Source organism: Hippocampus comes, unplaced genomic scaffold, assembly GCF_001891065.2.
Source record: "Hippocampus comes isolate QL1 unplaced genomic scaffold, H_comes_QL1_v1.1 scaffold112, whole genome shotgun sequence".
Taxonomy (NCBI): Eukaryota; Metazoa; Chordata; class Actinopteri; order Syngnathiformes; family Syngnathidae; genus Hippocampus; species Hippocampus comes.
The window spans coordinates 597,116-617,366 of NW_017805841.1; the positions used below are offsets into that span (position 1 = coordinate 597,116).

The 20,251-nt window shown below is 44.2% G+C and overlaps 1 protein-coding gene across 1 annotated transcript in view; it reads right to left on the bottom strand.

Moving 5' to 3' along the window:
• Nucleotides 1-910: 910 nt before the first annotated feature.
• Nucleotides 911-20,251, bottom strand: part of luzp1 (leucine zipper protein 1) — a 47,609-nt gene continuing 28,268 nt past the window's right edge. Inside the window, exons 2-7 of the mRNA XM_019888334.1 lie at nucleotides 12,939-13,277; nucleotides 10,652-12,866; nucleotides 9,900-10,486; nucleotides 9,668-9,820; nucleotides 1,353-1,578; nucleotides 911-1,133 (exon numbers count right to left, since the gene is read on the bottom strand). Of these exons, the coding sequence (XP_019743893.1) occupies nucleotides 1,378-1,578; nucleotides 9,668-9,820; nucleotides 9,900-10,486; nucleotides 10,652-12,866; nucleotides 12,939-13,061 (3,279 nt within the window). The 5' untranslated portion in view covers nucleotides 13,062-13,277 and the 3' untranslated portion in view covers nucleotides 911-1,133; nucleotides 1,353-1,377. The remainder of the gene's footprint in view (nucleotides 1,134-1,352; nucleotides 1,579-9,667; nucleotides 9,821-9,899; nucleotides 10,487-10,651; nucleotides 12,867-12,938; nucleotides 13,278-20,251) is intronic.

The following is a 20,251-nucleotide window of genomic DNA, read 5'->3' on the forward strand; positions in this document are numbered from 1 at the left end:
GGGGGGGGGCAATGGGGGGGGGCAACCTTCCTTCGCGGGTTTTCACTTATCGGGGCAGGGTCCCGGTCCCCATTAACCGCGAGAAGTGAGGTATCACTGTTAGGCGAAAGGCTACGATGACATCTTGACGTGGGACTTTTTTTGTTTCAAAAAAATTTTTTAAAAATCCACTATGCCACTTTGCCATCACTTGCATTTTCACGTCCATTCAAATTTCACTTAAACTCAAAATTTGGCCGGTGTGTGAATAAAATTTGCCTAATTTGCATCCCGGTTATCGATGATGTGCAAATGTACAGTCTGCTGGTAACTCAGGCTGCAATGTCTCTCAAAAGCATGAATGAGGACAGATGGAAAGAAAATAAAGCACCATGAGAAATCCAGTATATGAAAGATTTAAACAAACAAACAAAAATTCCCCTTCACGTGCATTGCATTTGAAAGAGGAAGCAGAAAAGGGGTATGGAAAAATGATAACACAACAGGATGCGAATTACTGTGCGTAATCATGACCAAGCACAGAAACCGTTCCAGTTTGCTGGTGGGGAACCTTTTGTGGACACGTATTTTGAAATAGGAGAAGTTCTGCGTAAAATCGGACATTTTTTTTCAGCTTTATATCAGCTCCTCAGAAATTTTTACACCTATTCTATCGTGTGTTCTCGGTTCCCCAGAGCTGTTATTCAGAGTGTGTACGTGTGTGGAGAAGGGCATGCTTCGGAACATGCCAAGACAGTCTCAGATGGGAAAGTAATTCGCTTCCTGTTTTTTTTTTTTTTTTTTTTTTTTTTTTGTCAAGTATCGGCATGACTCAGCGATTTGTTGTGAGATGACGTGACGGGATTGATACGGATCTCGCATGTGCCTCTCCTTTGTCATGACTACGAGGTGACTCAAATACATCCAAACAAGCAGAAGAGGATAACGTGCGGTAGCGAGGCCTTCCCTCCGCGATGGTCCGTGCAGGAGAGGAAGAGGAAATGTTTGCGTCTTGATGTGCATTCGAGGTCACGGTTAAGTTTTTGTTTTGTTTTTTTTGAAACATGGCTGGGATTATTTTCTGGCCTCTGCTTGTTCTCGAAGCTCTCAGTGTGCTGGAGATGGTGCTGCATGATGATCCCTACTCTGGCCATCTGTCGGGAAAAACAAAGACAGCGAAGTCAGAAAAAAAATTAACAAGGGAGGGAAAAAAAATGTTTGATGACTTTTCCTTTTTTTGTTTTTGTCTGACCCCACCAAAAAAGTTGAAGAAAATTTGTTCAAACCATCCAACAGCTACCCATCAAGCGGGTTAGCAAAACAACCCAATATTATCGATGCGCTAATGGCTAATCTCGATGAGCTCTTCTTACCTGGCTTTCCCCCCCCCAGCTTGCGCTAACGATGCTCAGCCTGGCGATGGGTCCAGACCCGGCCACCTGCGCCGCTCCTTCCCGACGCTTGACCTCGACTGGACCACTGCTCCCCTCTGGACGACGAGCCCGTGGTCTTGGGCGACCGATCGTAGGAGCTCCCCGGGGGGACGGAGTTGGTGGCGGAAAGGTGCTGTCTCCATGAGACGTTGTCGGCATTTACACCCTGGGCAGAAAAAAAAAAGTGGGTGAATGAAAATGGGTGAAAAAATTATAGTATGTGGTTGAAACAAAACAGACTTCAAAATCATCTTACAACAGTGGCTGGAAAAAATAAAAGTAAGAATATTTGTTTAAAAAAAAAAAAAAGTTCTTCCTCTAACAACCCAGGCTCAACTTGATCGTTTCTCCGCAACCTTCGATGTTGAAAAAAAAAAACACTTCTATGATGCTAATCCCCATTTCGTGGCATATTACGGTGCAGCAGAAAGACAAAAAAAAACTGCACGTCGCTGGATTTTTCAGAAAAGAATATTTTTGGGAACTTTTTTCTTGATGAATTCCCACCGCTGGGGTAATTTGTTGTGAAAGTTTCCACTGCCGACAAAGTCTTGGAAGTGTCTTTCAGACGTGTAAGGATCTGATACTTGCGTGCGTGTGCTAAAAACAAAACAAAACTCGAAGTCTGTTTTTTGGGAACAAAAATCTCCAAGCTCCCCTCAAAAAAAACAAACAAAAAAAACAAACAAACATGGCTCAAAATTAAGCGATTTCTAATTTACTGGCTACAAGGGCACATCCACAACCCCGAATGACCTTTGCAAAGTGAGACTTTTACAGTCATTTCCAGCACTGTAATTATATTTGGTTGGTGTAATGGCTCGGGAGGGCCTTTATAATCGGCATTCAGGCTAATTGGCTTTGACTCGAGCCCCGCCGGACTTGCTTTTCGCTGCACCGCGGAACGCAACAGGCAGGAAATAAGTCACCCGCCAAGCATACGGAGCGGGCGTGCCGGTTGCGGTCACTTCCTGCTCCGAGTCGCTGAGGGGAGGAAACGTTAGGGTGGCAATATTCTCCTTCTATGGTCAGCAAGCTGTGAGCCAAGATGGCTTCACACTCTCCCTGACTGCCAGCAACAAGGGGCTTGCAAAGTTGCGTTTGGAATAATAAGACGGTGTGTTTAAAACACTGAAAACCACTTTTACACAATGTGAAGGAAAAGGAATGCCAGGCTGTCAAAAAAAAATTGCAGGGTCAGCCCTTTTGTTGTTACAAATGCAAACATTTACTGCATCAAGCGAAAAATGGTCAGAAGATTTTGGTTCCGTGTGAATCGTGGATCCAATGTGAGGTACACAAATACAGATTTTTTTTTCCTTCACATTTTCCACTCATTTTTTTTTACCCTTTCAGGGACAGCGGTTACGACAGTTGACGTGAATATAAATCAGGATGTATTGTATTGTATGTATTGTATTACCATGTTGTCAGGTTACAGGGTGCAGGAAAGGGTTAAAATGCGGGAGACGCCACATATTGGGGGATAATCGGCAACTGCGTGCTTATAAGGTCTATCGTCTACTCATAATGACCCACCAAAAAATAAATAAATAAATACATTGGTTTTTATCATAGTACCACGAGTGACCTATGAGGGGCAGCATGGTGCCACGGGGCAACCAATGATTAGTCGACGCGGAAGCAGGATGGAGTTTTAGTTCCAGCGTTACGAAAAGATGTACGCCTGCGAGGGATTAGATGCCCTGAGAATGACAACCCGAAGGTGACGGGAAGGAATTTGGAATTAAAGGGGGTAAACTGAAAAGCCCACGTCACTGCATAAAGCGCACCGGACGACGAGGCTGTCGATGTTTGAGAAAATGAACAGATTTTTCGAGTGCTTTATGATCCCCAAAAAAATCCAGGAAGTCACAATTTCCCCATGTTATTATGGAAGACTTTTTCAATGGAGGAGCTGTCGTCCTGCTCTCCTGTTCGCCTCCCGAGTCAAAGTCATTCAGCAATAAATAGCTATCATGTTTTTTTAAAGTGTTTTATTTCGTTAAAATAACGTGTTTTCACTTATTTTTGTCAACGTAATGATTTAAAAAAAAAATTTAGTTTGGGGGCTGGAACGGATTAATTGCATTTCCATTCATTTCATTGGGAAAGATCACCTCCATTTATGAACATTTCAGGTTGCAAACAGACCCACGTAACCAATGACGTTCGTAGTTTGAGATTCCATTGCATTATTTAACTTCAGCCAAATTATCTGCAAATAGAAGGGGGAACGTTTCACTTGGCAGGATCTTTTAAAAAGTCAACAGCTCGCCTCAAAAACTCCCACCAATGTCTTAAAAACGGAGCTTTTATACTACCTACACCATGAACTTAAATGTACTCAGAACTAGTAAAATCTCAACAAGTTGTAACATTTTATGTTTTAGGAAAAACATGCTTGAAGCAAGGCAAACCTGGTAAGACGAAATACCTTGACCGACAAACAACAAGCATATTTCGCCTGGATTTGAGGTTGTCGGTTGGATTTGAGTTTTTTCGCAGAGTGAACACGGCTTCACGTCTGTGCCGCATGGAGTCAAACAACGTTTGCCACCTGGGAACTCCATTGAACAGCTTTTTTTTTTTTTTCCTCCCCCACTTGAGCTCGGCGAGACACATATTTTCCTCACTTGACAATAAAATGTCACGTCTTCCAGAATAAATGTTCTTACAGTTCAGGCGAAAGTAAAGTCGGTTGGCGAGTGTGAGAACTTGTCCACGTGTGGCTTTGAGTCAATATTTGGCTAAGAGGAACGTCAGCCCCCGCTATAAATGCTGTTAATGTGTCCCGGCAGAGTCCAGCCACCGACCAAGTTCTGGCGTCATCACACATAGCGGCTCCTGTTCACGTGTATGAATGCTACGAAATGGCAAATTTAAACAGGAAATTGCGTCTGGCAACAAAGAAAACACTCAAGTCAGCCTGGCTTATTAGGAATGAACTTGGCAGACTGCTCTCAATTAGGTTTTCCCAAACTGGGGGTCGGGACCTAAAATGTGTTTCATTGGGTTAAATGTAAAATGCTGTAAGCCATTTTACTGGCCATCAAATAGGAACCCAATTTCTTGTAGCGGTCATAACGTCCGATTCATTTCTTCTGCATTCCTTGTCATGAGTTAAGGGTTTACGGTTCATAAAGTTTTGGTTCGGGAGAGTAACGCTAATTTTACGCTATAATGGCGGCAGCTATACAGAAGCCCCGTTTCGAGGACAGGCAAAAATGCTTCATGTACGTGTCAAAATAACGTCGCCGAGTGTTAGAAAACTGCTCTGAAGTGTCACCGTGATTCACGTGCCTACTCATGCCCACTTCAACCTCTGAAAATAGCAAAACAATCAGCCGAGTATTTGGGATTTTATGGGCATGAAGCCTTTTTTTCTCCCCATCGACGTTCGTTATCCAGAAAACGTTTAACGTCGAATAATGTTTCGAAAGAAATGGACAAAATCCCACGACGCGCTACGTTCTGGGGAAATTGAGCAGCCCTTGCCGTTGGGAATATTGTGGAAATGTAGCCTAACCAAATTTGGGAAAGTGTGCTCGAGCCTCGATGAACGTACCGAGGCGTTTAAGGAAAAATGTACAGCTTGTGTCCGGCAAGTAATCCGCGCTGCCTGCAGATTTCAGCATCTGCGGAACCAATTACATCGCCACTTCAAACCTGTCTGCCCTTTGTCTCACATGCAATTTTTAAAGAATGACTTTGCCATGCAGAGCAAAATTATGAAATGACCTCTTCCAATGCGCTCCGTTCTAGAGTTCAGTTGACGCGTGTCAGAAAATCGGTGGTCACGCTTGATTAGTCCGGATAAAGGTTAATTCAGAAGCGACCTTGAACCGCTTTTTGCGGTCGGACCGACATCGGCCTGCTTGCCGTGTCGTATTCCAGACGTTCAGTACACCTCGCCTCTGATTTTAGACTCAACATGGGAATTTTTATTGATTTTTTTTTTTTGGGGTGTCTTTCTCATTAGCTGACACAAAATAGATCTCATTCATAGAAGCATAATGAGGTTTCCCGATGCCTGTACTGAATTGATTTCATGTACCATTCAAAGTGGAGCCAGTCCAGGAAGATTTTGTGTGAAAGTCTGAGGGCAACATTAAATTAGCTATTTTAGCAAAAACACTGCGCGACCCTGTCCATGAGAACGAGAATGTCACTCAATAGAATGTCATGTTTGTGTTTGTTTGACCGTCTGCTTGTGAGCTAAAAAGAGACTTGCGGATTTGTGGAAGATGACTAAGAACGACTAAGAGGGCGCCCATGCACCACAAAACGTGTCCTTCCTGAAGCCAGCCATGGCTCATCCTAACCCTTAAAAAAATGACCAGCTCTGTAAACGTCATAGCTTTAAAATATTTTTCAAAAGTTTGCCTGATAATCAATGAGGCTGGTTAGCGCGTCGACCTCACAGTGCAGAGGTCTTGGGTTCAAGCCCGACTCCGGCCTCCCCTGTGTGGAGTTTGCATGTTTTCCCCGTGCTTGCGTGGGTTTTCTCCGGGTACTCCGGTTTCCTCCCACATTCCCAAAACATGACACAGCAGGTTAATGGAACACTCTACATTGTCCCTCGGTGTGTGTGTGAGAGCGAATGGTTGTTCGTCTCTGTGTGCCCCGGCAAGTTCAAGGAACAGTCTACATTGTCCCTCGGTGTGCGTGTGAGAGCGAATGGTTGTTCGTCTCTGTGTGCCCTGCGATTGGCTGGCAACCGGTTCAGGGTGCCCGAAGACGGCCTGGATAGGCTCCAGCACCCTCCGCGACCCTTGTGAGGATAAAATGGATCGGAAAACGGATAGCTGGATGGATGATAATCAATGATTGTTCGGGTCAGGCTGACTGCAAGCCACTCAAAAGCAATGACTATTGATTTGTTGGGGTACAGCAAGCTGACATCTGCAATTTCCTTCCTCCTTGGTTCACGACCAAAGAATAAATGTACAGACGTTCCTTATGTCTGGAACAATGGAAATTGCGCTGATTTGGAGCAAATTATTATGCACCAATCAAGCCAGTTTAGGATGCATTCATGGGGTCTCCACGCAAGCTCGTAATAATACAAGCCTCCACTGTCAACCTTTGACACCGCAATCACATACTAATCCCCCACCTCCCACTGTCCTGACTGCAGCTGTATTTATCCAAACCTCTTGGGATTGAACACAGTACAGACCACTGAAAACGTGCCGGCAATCCAAGCCAAACATTATTGGCCGTACTAAAAGAAATGCCGAGAAGACTAACAATGACCACCATTTGAACTGTTTTTCTTGCAGTCTGGTCAATTTGTGTCGCTAACCGCCACTCTCCAAATGAAGTGACCACTTTGTTGCTCCACAAAAAAAAAAAAAAATCAGGATGAACGAGGTTCCATCGGGGCTGCAAATCAAGCAAATGGGTTTAGGAAATTCCCTAAATGCACAACTGACTAAACGCTGAATGAAGGAGGCAGGCGGTACGCCGGGTCATTGCTGAATGACCACATCTGAGCTGCAGGACGGGAGCGGGTGGGTTCTGGCGGGGTTGGGAAGGGGGGTGGGGGGTCTTTCTGAAAGTTCTTTCTGAAAGCGGCTCCATGGTAACCACTCAAGGATGACTGATGTTAGACGGGGTCAGTAAGAGGAGACAAAGTGAAAGAGAAAACATTGCCTCGGAGCTTTTACAATGTGTCTGTCAGCGTCCAAGTAATGAAAGAGTCGCGGCCAAGGCCATCGAGTGAAGATGAGGTGGGCCCTGACCCATGGCAGAATTCCACATCTTGAGGAGTCCATTCCACATTGCTTCCATCTTCCATGGTTTGAATAGCTAATTATTCGAGAGTGGGTGGTGGGCTTCCTACCGCTCTATACTTGTGTTTGACTCTGTGAAGCAACGGAGGGGAAGAAGTCCCCTGGACAGGGAGTTTAATCATCTGGCTGGAGATGACAGACCTCAGCTGAGTTTCCAGTGTCGGGGTAGTGCGGTGCGGGCTCATCTATGCTCCCAGTGCATGTAGCAAAAACACTAGTGGCTGTTCTGTATTTGATCAGCTTTGAATATGTATTTTCCCCAAACACAAAGCAGAAGTTTGTTTTTTTTTCTGGGAGTGCTGCTACGTCGGTCTTCCAGGAGACCGAGAGAAATTCTACTAAAATGAAGGCAGAGTACAGACGGAAGGCAAATCTAACAAAACTGCCTTTAGGTGATTCGCGTACAGTGGTACCTCTACTTACGAACGTCTCTTCATTCGAAATTTTCAAGTTCCGAAACGGCTCAACAGGAAAATATGGCCTCATGTTACGAAAGAAATTTCAAGATATGAAAGGTAAAAATACAGTGTGGGGTGCCACTCGCAGATCCAAGTTTTCTGAACGCAACATACATACAGCTGCTTTGCCATTGGCTACTACCGAGCATCATCCGAGTTTTCTGAACGCAACATACAGATAGCTGCTTTACCATTGGCTACTACCGAGCATCATCCTGGCATCCAATTGGCTAAGAGGGACCTCTACTGTATGTGTCTATTCAGCGTCCTTGTCATTCGCCCCTCGGGCCATGAGGCATTCCGATTAATGTGAATCACCCAGAAAAAGTGTTCACTAGTTGGGCGATCGCTCACTATGCGGATGTTTGCCTTGGACATTTTCGAAGGATCGTTAAAAGCCAACAAAAGCAAACGTCCTTGGATCAGTTCTTTACAAAACGCCAGGCAAAAGCCACTTCAGAGAGAGAACATGAACTAAAGAGGGCAAAAAACCGATGAGGACGCAATTAAAAGTTAAATGACCGTCATTTTTATTATTTACTCTATTCTTTGTTTTTTTACATTATACACAACTCTCATTTATTGTGCAATAATCTAATTGTAACATGTATTTGTGACATATTTTGATGCTTTAGAAAACATTTATGCCTGAGTTTTGGGGGGGCTTGGAACAGATTAAGGCATTTACATGGAAAACACGTTTCTACTTACAACATTTTCAAGACATTTCTTCCAGAACCAATTAATGTTGTAAGTAGAGGTACCACTGTATGTATTTATTTTGGCGTGATTTGTGTAGACTGTCAAACAACCCGCTGTCTTGATCTCAGGATGGTTTATTTAAGCAATGCCTGCTATTTTGTATTCTTTAAAATGAATTCTGAAGATCTACGCCAAGCAACCAACCATTAGCAAGTATTTCAACAGCTCACAACTCTGTCATTGTATGCAATGCAAAGGTTCTACGTAGTGTTCGAGGATCTGTTAGAGAATTCCAAGTGGTGCCTTGTGAAAACATATTTTCTCTCAAGTTTCATTTCATTATCCATGACTGGTACCATAGTTTCACCATAATGCGATTTTAAATCAAAACAGCATCATTATGTAGGCATGCGGCTTTTTTTTTTTTTTTTTTGCGGGGGCTTGGAAAGTGTCATTTTGAATGACTGGAGGTTCAGTTAGAGGTTTTCTTGTTGATCTCTGCATTCCCACAAGGGACTGGCTGGCCTGTGAGTAATCCCGCTCGAAGGCCAGTTCCTTGCCATGCAAAATGTGCTACCAGAGTATGTGGAATATTTCCTCGCTGTAAGATTTTAAAGTCGCGTTTCCTCAGTTACAATCCGCTGATGCGACACGACAACATCCATAAATGGATAATCCTCTGCGATAACGTTCTATGAAATATTTGGACAATTTGGACCGACGGTGATGAATGGTTCTCTTCCAGTGTACTGTATATTCGATGTTTGCATGGCATTAATTTCAGCAAGAAAACACAAGATTCTTTCCCAGCCTAGCTTACTTTATCATTCTGACAGAAAGAAATGTTATTGGAGCCGTGGAGCCCACTCGATAAGCAATTACTATCGCCGCAGAACTTTCCCCTGACATAAAATTCAATTCGCTGTAGTCATGAGCGAAAGGAACTATGAATGCAAAACCACACCAATATTAAAAAAAAAATAGAGGCATGTTGATGCCACACATCTTGCAGGTGGCGCACATAAATACAGGAAAACTATTTTCTTCTCTTGGAGGTATTTCTAGCCTTCTTTTCCAGTTGTTATTAGCTTATTCATTTCCACCATCTGTGACTTTTGATCCCACCCTTTTCCGTTTTATGCCGTGTGGGAACGCAGGACTGGTGCATGCTGAGCTAACACTCAAGTAGCAGAAAATGGTGGAAACTATGGCATCATGTACGGTTGTTTGCTTGAATCTAGCATATCGCTCCTCTCATTTACTTTTGCAGCAGCATGTCAGGAGTCATCGGTTGTACCTGTGGCCGTTGCGCGTATGGGCGGCTCCACGACTGAGAGGTGACGGGCGCGTGAGACACAGTCCTTCCGAGGGCTCCCGCTTCCAACTTGGCACTTCCACCACGATGGAGCGCCAAGTCCTCAGCGTCTTTGTCAACGGTCCGCGTGCTCATCTGCAACAGCACAAACGAATCAGTCTTGCAACGCCGACTACCAGCTTGTCTGAATATGGTCATTTTTAAATGGCCTTACATCCGCCAAGGACGGCTTGGCTGCCCTGAGAGCAGAAACAATCCCGGTAGGTCTCGATCCATGGCTCTCAGAGTCCTCGGAGTCGACCGTTGTTGCCAGATAAGCCCTCCACCTTGTTGCGCTTTCGGCCTCATCCTCAGAACCCCCTTCTGTAATCATCCTTCCTCCCGCTCTTCGTCTCCCCTTCTCATCGGATGCAATGCCTTTGTTCTTCCAAGTGCTTCTCACGGTTACATTCTTTGCGTCTGGGATACGCTCTTCTTGGGAGTACTGTGTAAGACTTTGGTTTTGCCAGCTGGTGAAAGTGGTGCTGCTATTAGAGCTTTCGAAGGCCGAATCCGTGTCGTTGAGGTCAGCAGAGGTAGTGTCTGGAGAATGGTGGCTAAAGCCGCTGCTGTGTTGGTAGGCCGTCTGCCTCATGGCTGTTTCGACTCTGGAGGTGCTGTGGAGCCTGGATTTGGATGAGGAATCGTTGTGGTGATCTGCTCCAGGGTCCTGGTCCTGGCTTGACCGCATCGTGATCTCACTCTTGGGGATGGAGATTTCATAAGGGACCGAGACGCTGCCATGGTGTTCGCCACTTGGGCCTATCCAGTGAAAGAAGCGAGAATGAATTAGACATCTGAGTACATAGATACATATAATTCAACTTCTAAATAAAACACACAGATTTTGAATTGGCACTTATGGAATGTGGTGATACTAAAAACTTCAGGGAGGGAATCAAGTGATGTGAATGACGGTCAACTTACCTATGAGAAAGTTACTGGTGGAGGTGTGGCGTTCCTTGGACAAGGGCTCACTGGACACACTGCTGCTGCGACTGCTGGTTCTGGAGGAGCTCGGGTCATTGGGATAGATTGTTATACTGCTCGTGATTTTACTGGTGTTGGTCAACGTGGGTTTGGTGGATATCCTGGGCTTGCCGTTAGCGGGCAGGGGCTCCGAAATCATCATTTCTTTCTTGTCGATCTCAACAATGGCCGGTTTGATGACCGCTTTAGACCTCAGCGCCTCACGCGGACTGCAAACGCGCTGGACTTCGAGCCCCGATGAAGTGTTACCGCCTCCCTCGGCTAAATGTGCTTTCTCTTCGTCGAATGAGCTCCTGGAGAAAGAACCCTCTGAATGTGAGTCCTTGACCTGGGAAAAGCGAGAATATCTCGAGGATGCAGTCCTACCGCTCTGAGTTGTAGTAGTCGTTTCATTCACGGTCTCCGGTTCTGAGGGCCTTGAACCGGTCGACTCGGTTTCTGAAGCAGAGGAATGACCCTCCGACCCCTGGTCATTTGGCAGCAGTTGATTGACGTTGGATCTGTAAGCTTTGTAGGATCCGTTAGCCTTGGACAGGCTGGAGGTGACAGACGCGGAATGTTGAACAGGGTCTATTGATTCCTGGTCCGAGGAGAGCTCCGTGTCCTTCTCCAGTGCAGGGGTACTGCTCTCGGGCACAACATCTGAGTTGTTTGATTCCGTGTCACTGCCGCCGTACAATTTTGACATTTTTTCCATTCGGCTCTTTTTGGTGTCCCCATCACTCTGTCTGTGAGCTGTCCTCAGGTGCTTCTGGTCATGAGCTGCTGGGGGGTAGCGACTAAGAACAGACACCTTTTTAATATCACTGGACGGTGTATTTAAAGAGCTGTACATTGTTCCCTTGTAAGCTTTTTCCTCAGTTCCTCTGCCCGTGTCTTTTATTCCGTTATCGGATGAAACAAGCGCATTTGGGGTTTTGGGGGTCCTCCTACTTTTGTGCGCAGGACTGATGGCTCTGTTAAAGGACATCGCAGAACTTTCCTCCGAGTTGCCGAGCTCTTTAGTTCTCAGCTTGGTTTCTCTCTTGTGCTGAGGAGACAACTCCCTCACCCGGTGCTTCGGCGAACCGGGCTCTGTGACCGATGCAGCGCTTCGATATTTGGGCTTCTCTTGCCTGAAACTTCCCTTCGCAATCTCTTCATTCTCCGCTTTGCCATTCTCCAGGTGCTTGGCAGGGCTGCTGGGGCAGAAGTTAGCACTTCCGTTGCCTTGCTTATCCACATTACCGGTTCTGTGGCCTCCGAATCCGCCTTTGCTACACAGCTGTGTCCTGAGCTCTTCCACCTGCTCGCTCAGTTGGCGAGCCCGGTCGCGTTCCATCTGGAACTTTTCGTGAAGCTCCCCGTTTTTTGACTCCGAGCTCTTCAAGTCATCCTCCACAATCTCCAGCTGTTTGAGGCGGTTCTTCAGCCGTTCCACTTCCTGTGTCAACTCCTTCACTTTGTTGTCCTCCTCGGTTGACCCTGCAAGGCCACTGTTCTTCTGATTTTCAGATTTATTCAGCAGGCCAATGTTATAGTCGAGGCTCTTCTTGCGTCCGGTCAAGTTACTGGTGTTGATGCCTGTGGAAGAAAGCTCCTCTTCAATTCTCGACCTCATGAAGTCCGCACGACCCGGATCTACAGACATGCCGAGGCGCTCCAGTTTCTCCGTCAGCTTGAGAATGATCTTCTCATCTTCTCTTTGTTTCTCTCGTATCCTCTTATGCTCATTTTCAAAAGCCTGGCAGAAACCCTTAAGCTTGTCCAGGTCCGCTGCTAAAGTTTGTTCCGCTTTGTCCAGTTTCACCTCCGACCCCTCTATTTCCTTTAAACGTGCTTTGAGGGCCTCCAACTCGGTTGAGAGCTTCCTGGTTAAGTTTTTCTCTTCATTGAGGCTGAGACAGAGCTGGCTACAGTCTGACTTGCTTTTCCCAAAAGCTTCTTCCAGTTTCTCCAGTTCCGCCATCCTCCGCTGTAGATGTTCGATCTCGGCTTTCAGCTCCATTGTTAGGTTTTCCTCCTCCTCCAGTTTCTCTCTGACGGTACGGCAGAGGTCTTCCGCTTTGCGTACCTCCTCATCTTTACCTTGGATTTTCAAGAGGCGTTTCCTCAGGGCCTCCACGTCGGCAAGCAAGGATGAATTGCTGCCTTCTGCCTGGATGATCTTGTCCTGTAGGAAAGAGAGTTTACCTGTCGATTCATTTAGTTCTCTGCTGCAAACATCGCTACGACCATTACTAACCTGAATGTCAAGCAACTCATCTTCAGACTTCTGCAGCTTGTTGGTGGCTTCCTCCAGTTCATCGAGCCGTCTACTGAGACTTTGTAGCTTGTGCCGCAGGTGGCGATGTGTCATGTCAGACATGGCTACAAAGTTTTTTTGTGTTTCTAGCGTCGTGTGTTTTCTTCAGGTTATTTGAGCGTTTGGAGAGGTCCACATTTGTGTTGCGTTGATCTCAAGTTAAGTTCAACAATGGCTGATGTGAAGGTGGCTCGAATCTGTCTCGCTGCACTTTCTGCAAGTGGTGCTTTAAGACTTTACGGTTCCTTCAGCTTGGCGTTTACAAGATGAATCCGTCATCTATAGGAGGGAGAAAAGGAAAAAAACGCTTTAGTCCACGATGGTCGAATAAGCAGTGATGACACCAACAAGAGTGAGATTGAAGAGCTCGACAACAAAAAAACACATTAAGCACTAATTATTTTTTATGGAACAGCCAAGGACATAAAATGAAGCAAATGTCAACCCAATCATAGACCAACAGTAACCATTAGTGGTGCAACACAAATGAGATGCACAATTTCTTTTTAGCCTAAAGGACAGTGCAGTTTATTCGCCACGTGCTATTACAATACTGTGCAATTCTTTTCCTTTGTCATTGAAGGACCGTGTTCACGGTTCACCTTGTTTTGTCCATTTACAAGAAATTGCGATGGGGGCTCAATATGTGTGTGTGGATGGGGGTTTGGACATGCCTGCACAGGTTGCTCGCACGCATACAGTCTCTCTGCTGCTGTCTGCAACATTGATTTTTTTTTTTTTTGCTCGCCTGCGTGTTTCTGCTGACAGCGGCATTTCTCTATAACCCCGCTAACACACATCTATTACCACAGCAACGTCAACATCACAGCATCTCCCCCACTTATCTCCCCCACAACTCACTTCCACCTTGACGGACATGATCAATGTGCGCATTGTGCCAATATTATCAAGACTCAAGTCAGCCTGCTTCAAAATAGTGCACAGGAAAGACGTATGCATCAGTGGGCCCGGAACACACTGTAGGACCACATAATTTATGGTTATTATTATTTAAGAGTGAAATATGTAATAACGTAAGAAACTTTTTACCTCCTGATGTAACCACGCCACATTTTGTGATCCAATTTTACAAAATGCAGGTTTGAAATTAGAACCTAAAAGATACGCTCACTACAACATTGACTTCAAGCACGCCAGCGTGAATCGCAAAATAAGTTGGTGTTAGCGTGATTCGGAGCCCTGGTGGAATATATAATTGAACAAAAAAAACATGATGAAAGGTATACATATTATAATTCAGAAAATCGAAAAAACAAAACAAAAGGTATCTTTCAAAAACCAAATGCCACATTAGCTTGAAAATGAAGACTCTCAAAAGTAATGTAAACTTATCAAGTCACGTAGCTTGAGTCAAGTTGGGTCATATGAATAAATCAAGATGAGTTTCCTTACAGTTTGGCCAAACAAGTCCCAAGTCCTAAAAAATTGGCACCTGAAGTCGGACTCAATTCAAGTCCGCCATCTCTGCTTTGTCATATCTCATGTTGTCGATGGAAAAACATCAACGATATTGTGGAGTGCAAAAGAGGGCATCGGATGCTCTGACCTCCACACAACATACGTCCCCAATGACATTAGTAGCACACAAAAGGCCGTCTTGTCAGCGGTGCCTCCATAAATCAACAGTTTGAGCTTTTGTCTCATGCATGATTCAGGTGGTGGGTTTCCCTCCTCCAACTGCTCCCCCTTTCATTTTGCTAAGCAGGCGCTGCTATTGACCATGAGGGAGATGAGCCTGAGGGCGGGACAGAACATTTGCACACATCATCATTTATCGACTCGTCCGCAAGCTCCCCTTCGTGTCTCCCCTCATTCATGTTCAAAGGGTGAAAACCACTACGACTAAAGACTGTTTGATGTTGTTCTTAAAACAGTTTGTGCTGTTAAAAAAAAAAGTAAGATCTATCACCGGCAGTCAACACACATCATGGGGCACGACAAGTTTGCCATTAGGGTTTACTCCTGAATTACTTTATATATACTTTCCGTTGGTTCATTTAGGGTGGAAAAAAGTACTCGGTGCACAATTTATTAAACATCTTGATGAAAACGAAACCGAGCACTTTGAAAAGTCAATGTGGCACCGATTACGTTCCTTAAAGAACAACGTGCAAGCTCAAAGCACCGTAATGCAAAGAGGCTTTTATTCTAATTATGCCGCGCTTTCATGGAGGTTTGGCTGTTTTAGCGAGCGGCGCACGGTTGGAGCGCAAGACAGGAAATGACAACGCACGGCGGGTTTGGGAAGAGGTCCTTAAAAAAAAAAAAAAAAAAAAAATTTTCCACGGTTGTCTTGGTGAGGTGGTCGGCGGGAAGTAAACTTGGCTCCTCTGAGTATCCCAAATATAACCAGAAGTAAGCCACTTTCTAATCTTAGCTTTGGGAAAATGTAAGCACCACAAGATAATTACCTTTACTCAAGTAAAGAAAAGTCTCCTATGGTTACCTCTCTTATGCTTTGAGGATCAAGCTACAATCAAATGATCCTGAAAAGTCACGCAATTCAGAATTTGGATAATGTTGAAGTGAAATGCGGGATGCCAAAATGTCAAAGTTTGAACCACCGCCAATTGGCTCTTCTGAGGATCCCAAATATAACCAGAAGTAAGCCACTTTCTAATCTTAGCTTTGGGAAAATGTAAGCACCACAAGATAATTACCTTTACTCAAGTAAAGAAAAGTCTCCTATGGTTACCTCTCTTATGCTTTGAGGATCAAGCTACAATCAAATGATCCTGAAAAGTCATGCAATTCAGAATTTATGATGTTTAAGTGAAACGTGGGATGCCAAAATGTCAAAGTTTGAACCACCGCCAAGCATGTCATTGGCATAACGGCGCAAAAACTCAGGACACCTTAGTGCAGCAACCTTCAAAAGAACTCTGTGCGTGTTTAGCTTTTTTTTTCTTTTTACGAAAGAATTTAACTTTTACAAGCTCCCTGGAACGGATTGTCTGTTTCCTGTTAGATCATTTTGTTTTCAAAATGACAAGTATTGAAAGACAATGCCAGTTCACAAACAAGAAGTCGAAATATCGATTTGGAACCCAACAAGTTGAATGCATGGAAACGACCAAAATGACAAAAACTCAGGACACCTTAGTGCAGCAAGCTTCCAAAGAACTCTATGCGTGTTTAGCTTTTTTTCCCTTTTACGTAAGAATTTAACTTTTACAAGCTCCCTGGAACGGATTGTCTGTTTCCTCTTAGATCATTTTGTTTTCAAAACGACAAGTATTGAAAAACTGAGCCATTTCACAAACAAGAAGTTGAAATATCGAGTTGGACCCAACAAGTTGAATGCATGGAAACGACCAAAATGCCTTTGCAAGAAGAGCAATTCATGAGGACACCAGAGTATCATTTAATCCAAGGCCCGATTAATGAATCAGAAATTCATGGTCATCGATGACCATAAACGATCCCCGCAGACATCTTTTGAATTTTCAGGAAGTGGATAAAAGCACAATGAGAGCGCACTTGCTTGACCTGGAGGGGAAGTTGGGAGATTTCAGTTTCAAAATCTGTTCCATAAACTGTGCAAAATAAGAACCTGTTCTCCAAAAAAAATTGGCGACGACCAATTCAACGCTCATTCGATGAAGATTTCTGGACGCAAGTCTGGCTAAATGAAGACATCCACAGCAATTTGCACTTGCTTGACCTAGAGGGGAAGTTGACAGATTTCAGTTTCAACAACTGTTCCATAAAGTGTACAAAATAAGAACCAGTTCTCCGAACAAAAATTGGCGACGACCAATTCGACGCTCATTCGATGAAGATTTCTGGACGCAAGTCTGCGTTCATTTCTTCTTTTTTCTTTTTTTTTTTTTTTAGCTACTAAAGCATTTGACATAGTCCGTGATGCCAGTTTAAAAAAGAGTCAAGGTAGGTGGTAGCATGAAAAGTGTGGGTGTTGCAACACCCACGTAAATAAGGCGAGTATTGGCACGATAGCGATATTTGGTGCCTGTACTTGCCCATCCCTATAAACAAGTGGAATTGCACAGTCTTGAGACAACCATATGAAAAAAAATTTTTTAGGCGTATCATCGTGTTGATATTTGCGCCATGTTCATTTCTTCTTTTTAGCTACTAAAGCATTTGACATAGTCCGTGATGCCAGTTTAAAAAAGAGTCAAGGTAGGTGGTAGCATGAAAAGTGTGGGTGTTGCAACACCCACGTAAATAAGGCGAGTATTGGCGCGATAGCGATATTTGGTACCTGTACTTGTCCATCCCTATTGACAAATGGTACTTGATGTCAGACTTTCTTTCACTTAAGTATCAGTGGCTGGTATCGGAAGCCTCGAATACCGAATACCTATAAGTAAGGTGGGTTTTGACAAGATAGCGATATTTGGTACCTGTACTTGCCCATCCTTATAAACAAGTGGAATTGCACAGTCTCGAGACAACCACATGAAAAAAAATTTTTTTAGGCGTATCATCGTGTTGATATTTGCGCCATGATACATTCATTTAATTTCAATTGCATCTTAAAATGAGTGTATGACTGATGTTCGAAACTCACACCCTGTAATAAAAGAAAACCCCGTCCGTCTCAGCTTGCACTGCGAACACAGGCGGCGGAAAAGAAAATCGAAAGCAGGAGAAAAAAAATAAAAAAAGTCATTTCAACAGTGAGCGGGTTACAGAAAAGTCAACATCCGCAGGCTTTAAGCGCTGCAGTTGGTTGCTTTCCTCAGCTGTAAGTGGAATGTTAAACCATGATTCCAAATATAGTACGCTTTGCTACATTGCACTGTCTTGCACCAAACTAAACTCGGCTCTGACAAATCAAAACACATAAAAGCTACCACAGGTCGGATATTGATGTTCCCAAGAGGAGGGGGAATGATAATAAAACTTATTGGAAAGTCAACTGTTTTTCTCTCTCTCTCTCTGAAACATGCACACACGAAGGTTACAATCACACACCATATCATTAAGGCTTTAGCTACTCTCTTCCTGCCCGCCCGCCGCCTTTCTTGTACATTCTGTTCTCCCCACCAAAAGCAGAAGGGAAAGGAACAAAAAAAAAATAAATCCACTCGCTCTTGCACTTGACATGAGCAACTTATGGGTTCCAAACTGCTCTGCCTAAAAGATGGTGGTTAATAAAGAGTCCAAGCAAAATAACCTCCACCGCATCTTCATGTGCAGGATGTTTGCCAGTTAGTCCTTGCAAATGTGTGTGTGTGTGTGTGTGTGTGTGTGTGTGTGTGTGTGTGTGTGTGTGTGTGTGTGTGTTTAGGGATGCTGGCGCAGCAATGGAAGCCACAAGGTGGTGTCGAGCTGGTGCTTGGCCTGCATTTTTCCAAGAAAGTGAAAACCGGTAGCCCATAATGTTCGGCTTGTCGTTTCCTGTGCTGTCATGTAAGCCTCTCACACCGAAAATCGCGAAAGAAATTAAAGGCTGCGCTGCATTTCAGCAGAACACGGAGACGAGGAACTATTTTTCCTCAATGATACTGCGAGACGACTTACGGCCTGTATCGCTCTAAATTGGATGTGTTTGGGGGAAAAATATGAAGAACATTGCGAGATCAGGAATACGATTATAAAATATGTCCCAGGGCTGTTGTCATTTTTGTTTTTTAAGTTTTACAGTCAGTAAAGTTTTGTGTGCGATGCAATAATGTTCAAAAAATTAATTGGAAGTGATTTGTATCATTGCACGCTCGTCTTTAAAGTGAACACTGAAGTACAAAAAGCAGGAGCCGTCTATACTGGGGGGAGTACGGTACTTGTCGGAAAACCCCATCCATCGCAACAGGGCGGGAGGAGTGCGGTGTTAATCTTCACACCCACTATTCCAGTTCCGGTTGGGTTGTGATACTACCTCAGTCTTTGTCAGCATAACATAAGCCGCATTAAATAAATAAATAACTAAATAAATAACTACTTGAACACATACACATGTACAAATAATCCTAGACAATTACGTGCTTTTGATTATTTTACAAGTCCTAATGGATTAGGTTTGTTTGACTTCTCCGCACTATAAACTTTTATGAGAATGTCAACGTTTGGCAGACTCTCTCTGGTCTTGGCCCAGCAATTTAGAACTTTTTCGAGGCCCCCTACAGGCCCCCACCGACATCGTGTTGTTGAAGCCCTGAACCCATACGCGAGGGAGAATCAAGAGGTGATGGAAATGGGGGAAGTTCATAAATGGCAGGAAAAGGATTTGGGATTTATCATCTCCATATCGTCTTTTTCTGGAACAAATAGCCATTTACAATTGCACTTACACACCCATTTATTGATTTTCCAATCTGCTTACCCTCACGAGGGTCGCGGGCGTGCTGGAGCCTATCCCGACTGTCTTTGGGCAGTAGGCGGGGCACACCCTGAACTGGTTGCCAGCCAATCACAGGGCACATAGAGACGAACAACCATTCGCGCTCACAATCACACCTAAGGACAATTTAGAGTGTTCCATTAACACGCATGCATGTTTTTGGAATGTGGGAGGAAACCGGAGTACCCGGAGAAAACCCACGCAGGCCCGGGGAGAACATACAAACTCCACACAGGAAGGCAGGAATCGAACCCTCACCTCTGCACTGTGAGGCAGACGTCCTAACCAGTCAACCCACGTGCCGCTCCTTTCTTTAAATATTTTTGCAATAATTTTGTCAGAAATAATATCACCATTTCAACAACACTGCATTCAAAATTGGATTTACTTTTTTTAAAGCAATACTTGGACCACCTGCATCAATATGCACATGAATCTTCGCCACAACATGGATGCAAAACAGTCCGCGCAGCGACCAGGATTCACACCAATGGGCAATTTTGTCTTTAATGACACCAACATGCATGTTTTGGAAATTTGGGAGGAGTACTTATAGGGGAGTACTCAGAAAAATCCATGCAAGCCCGCAGAGATCATACGAATTGCACAAAGAAGCCGGAGCAAAAATTATAACCTAGAACCTGTCAACTGTGTGCCATAAGTGCTAACCACGACTTCAATGTGCTGCTTCTAAGAACACAGCAAAGTTAGTATTTCCTACCATCGAGTACAAAAGATTTGGGTTTTGTTTTTTTTCATGGAATAACTGTTCATTATCCCTACATGCAATGAAGGAAAAGTAATCCATCTCTGCGGTACAGTCACTGACATGAATTCTAAAAATACAATCCCACAGGCTTGCAAAGAAGACGGAAATGTATTAAAAATAATATTTTTACGATGTAATATGTCCTTGTGTACTATT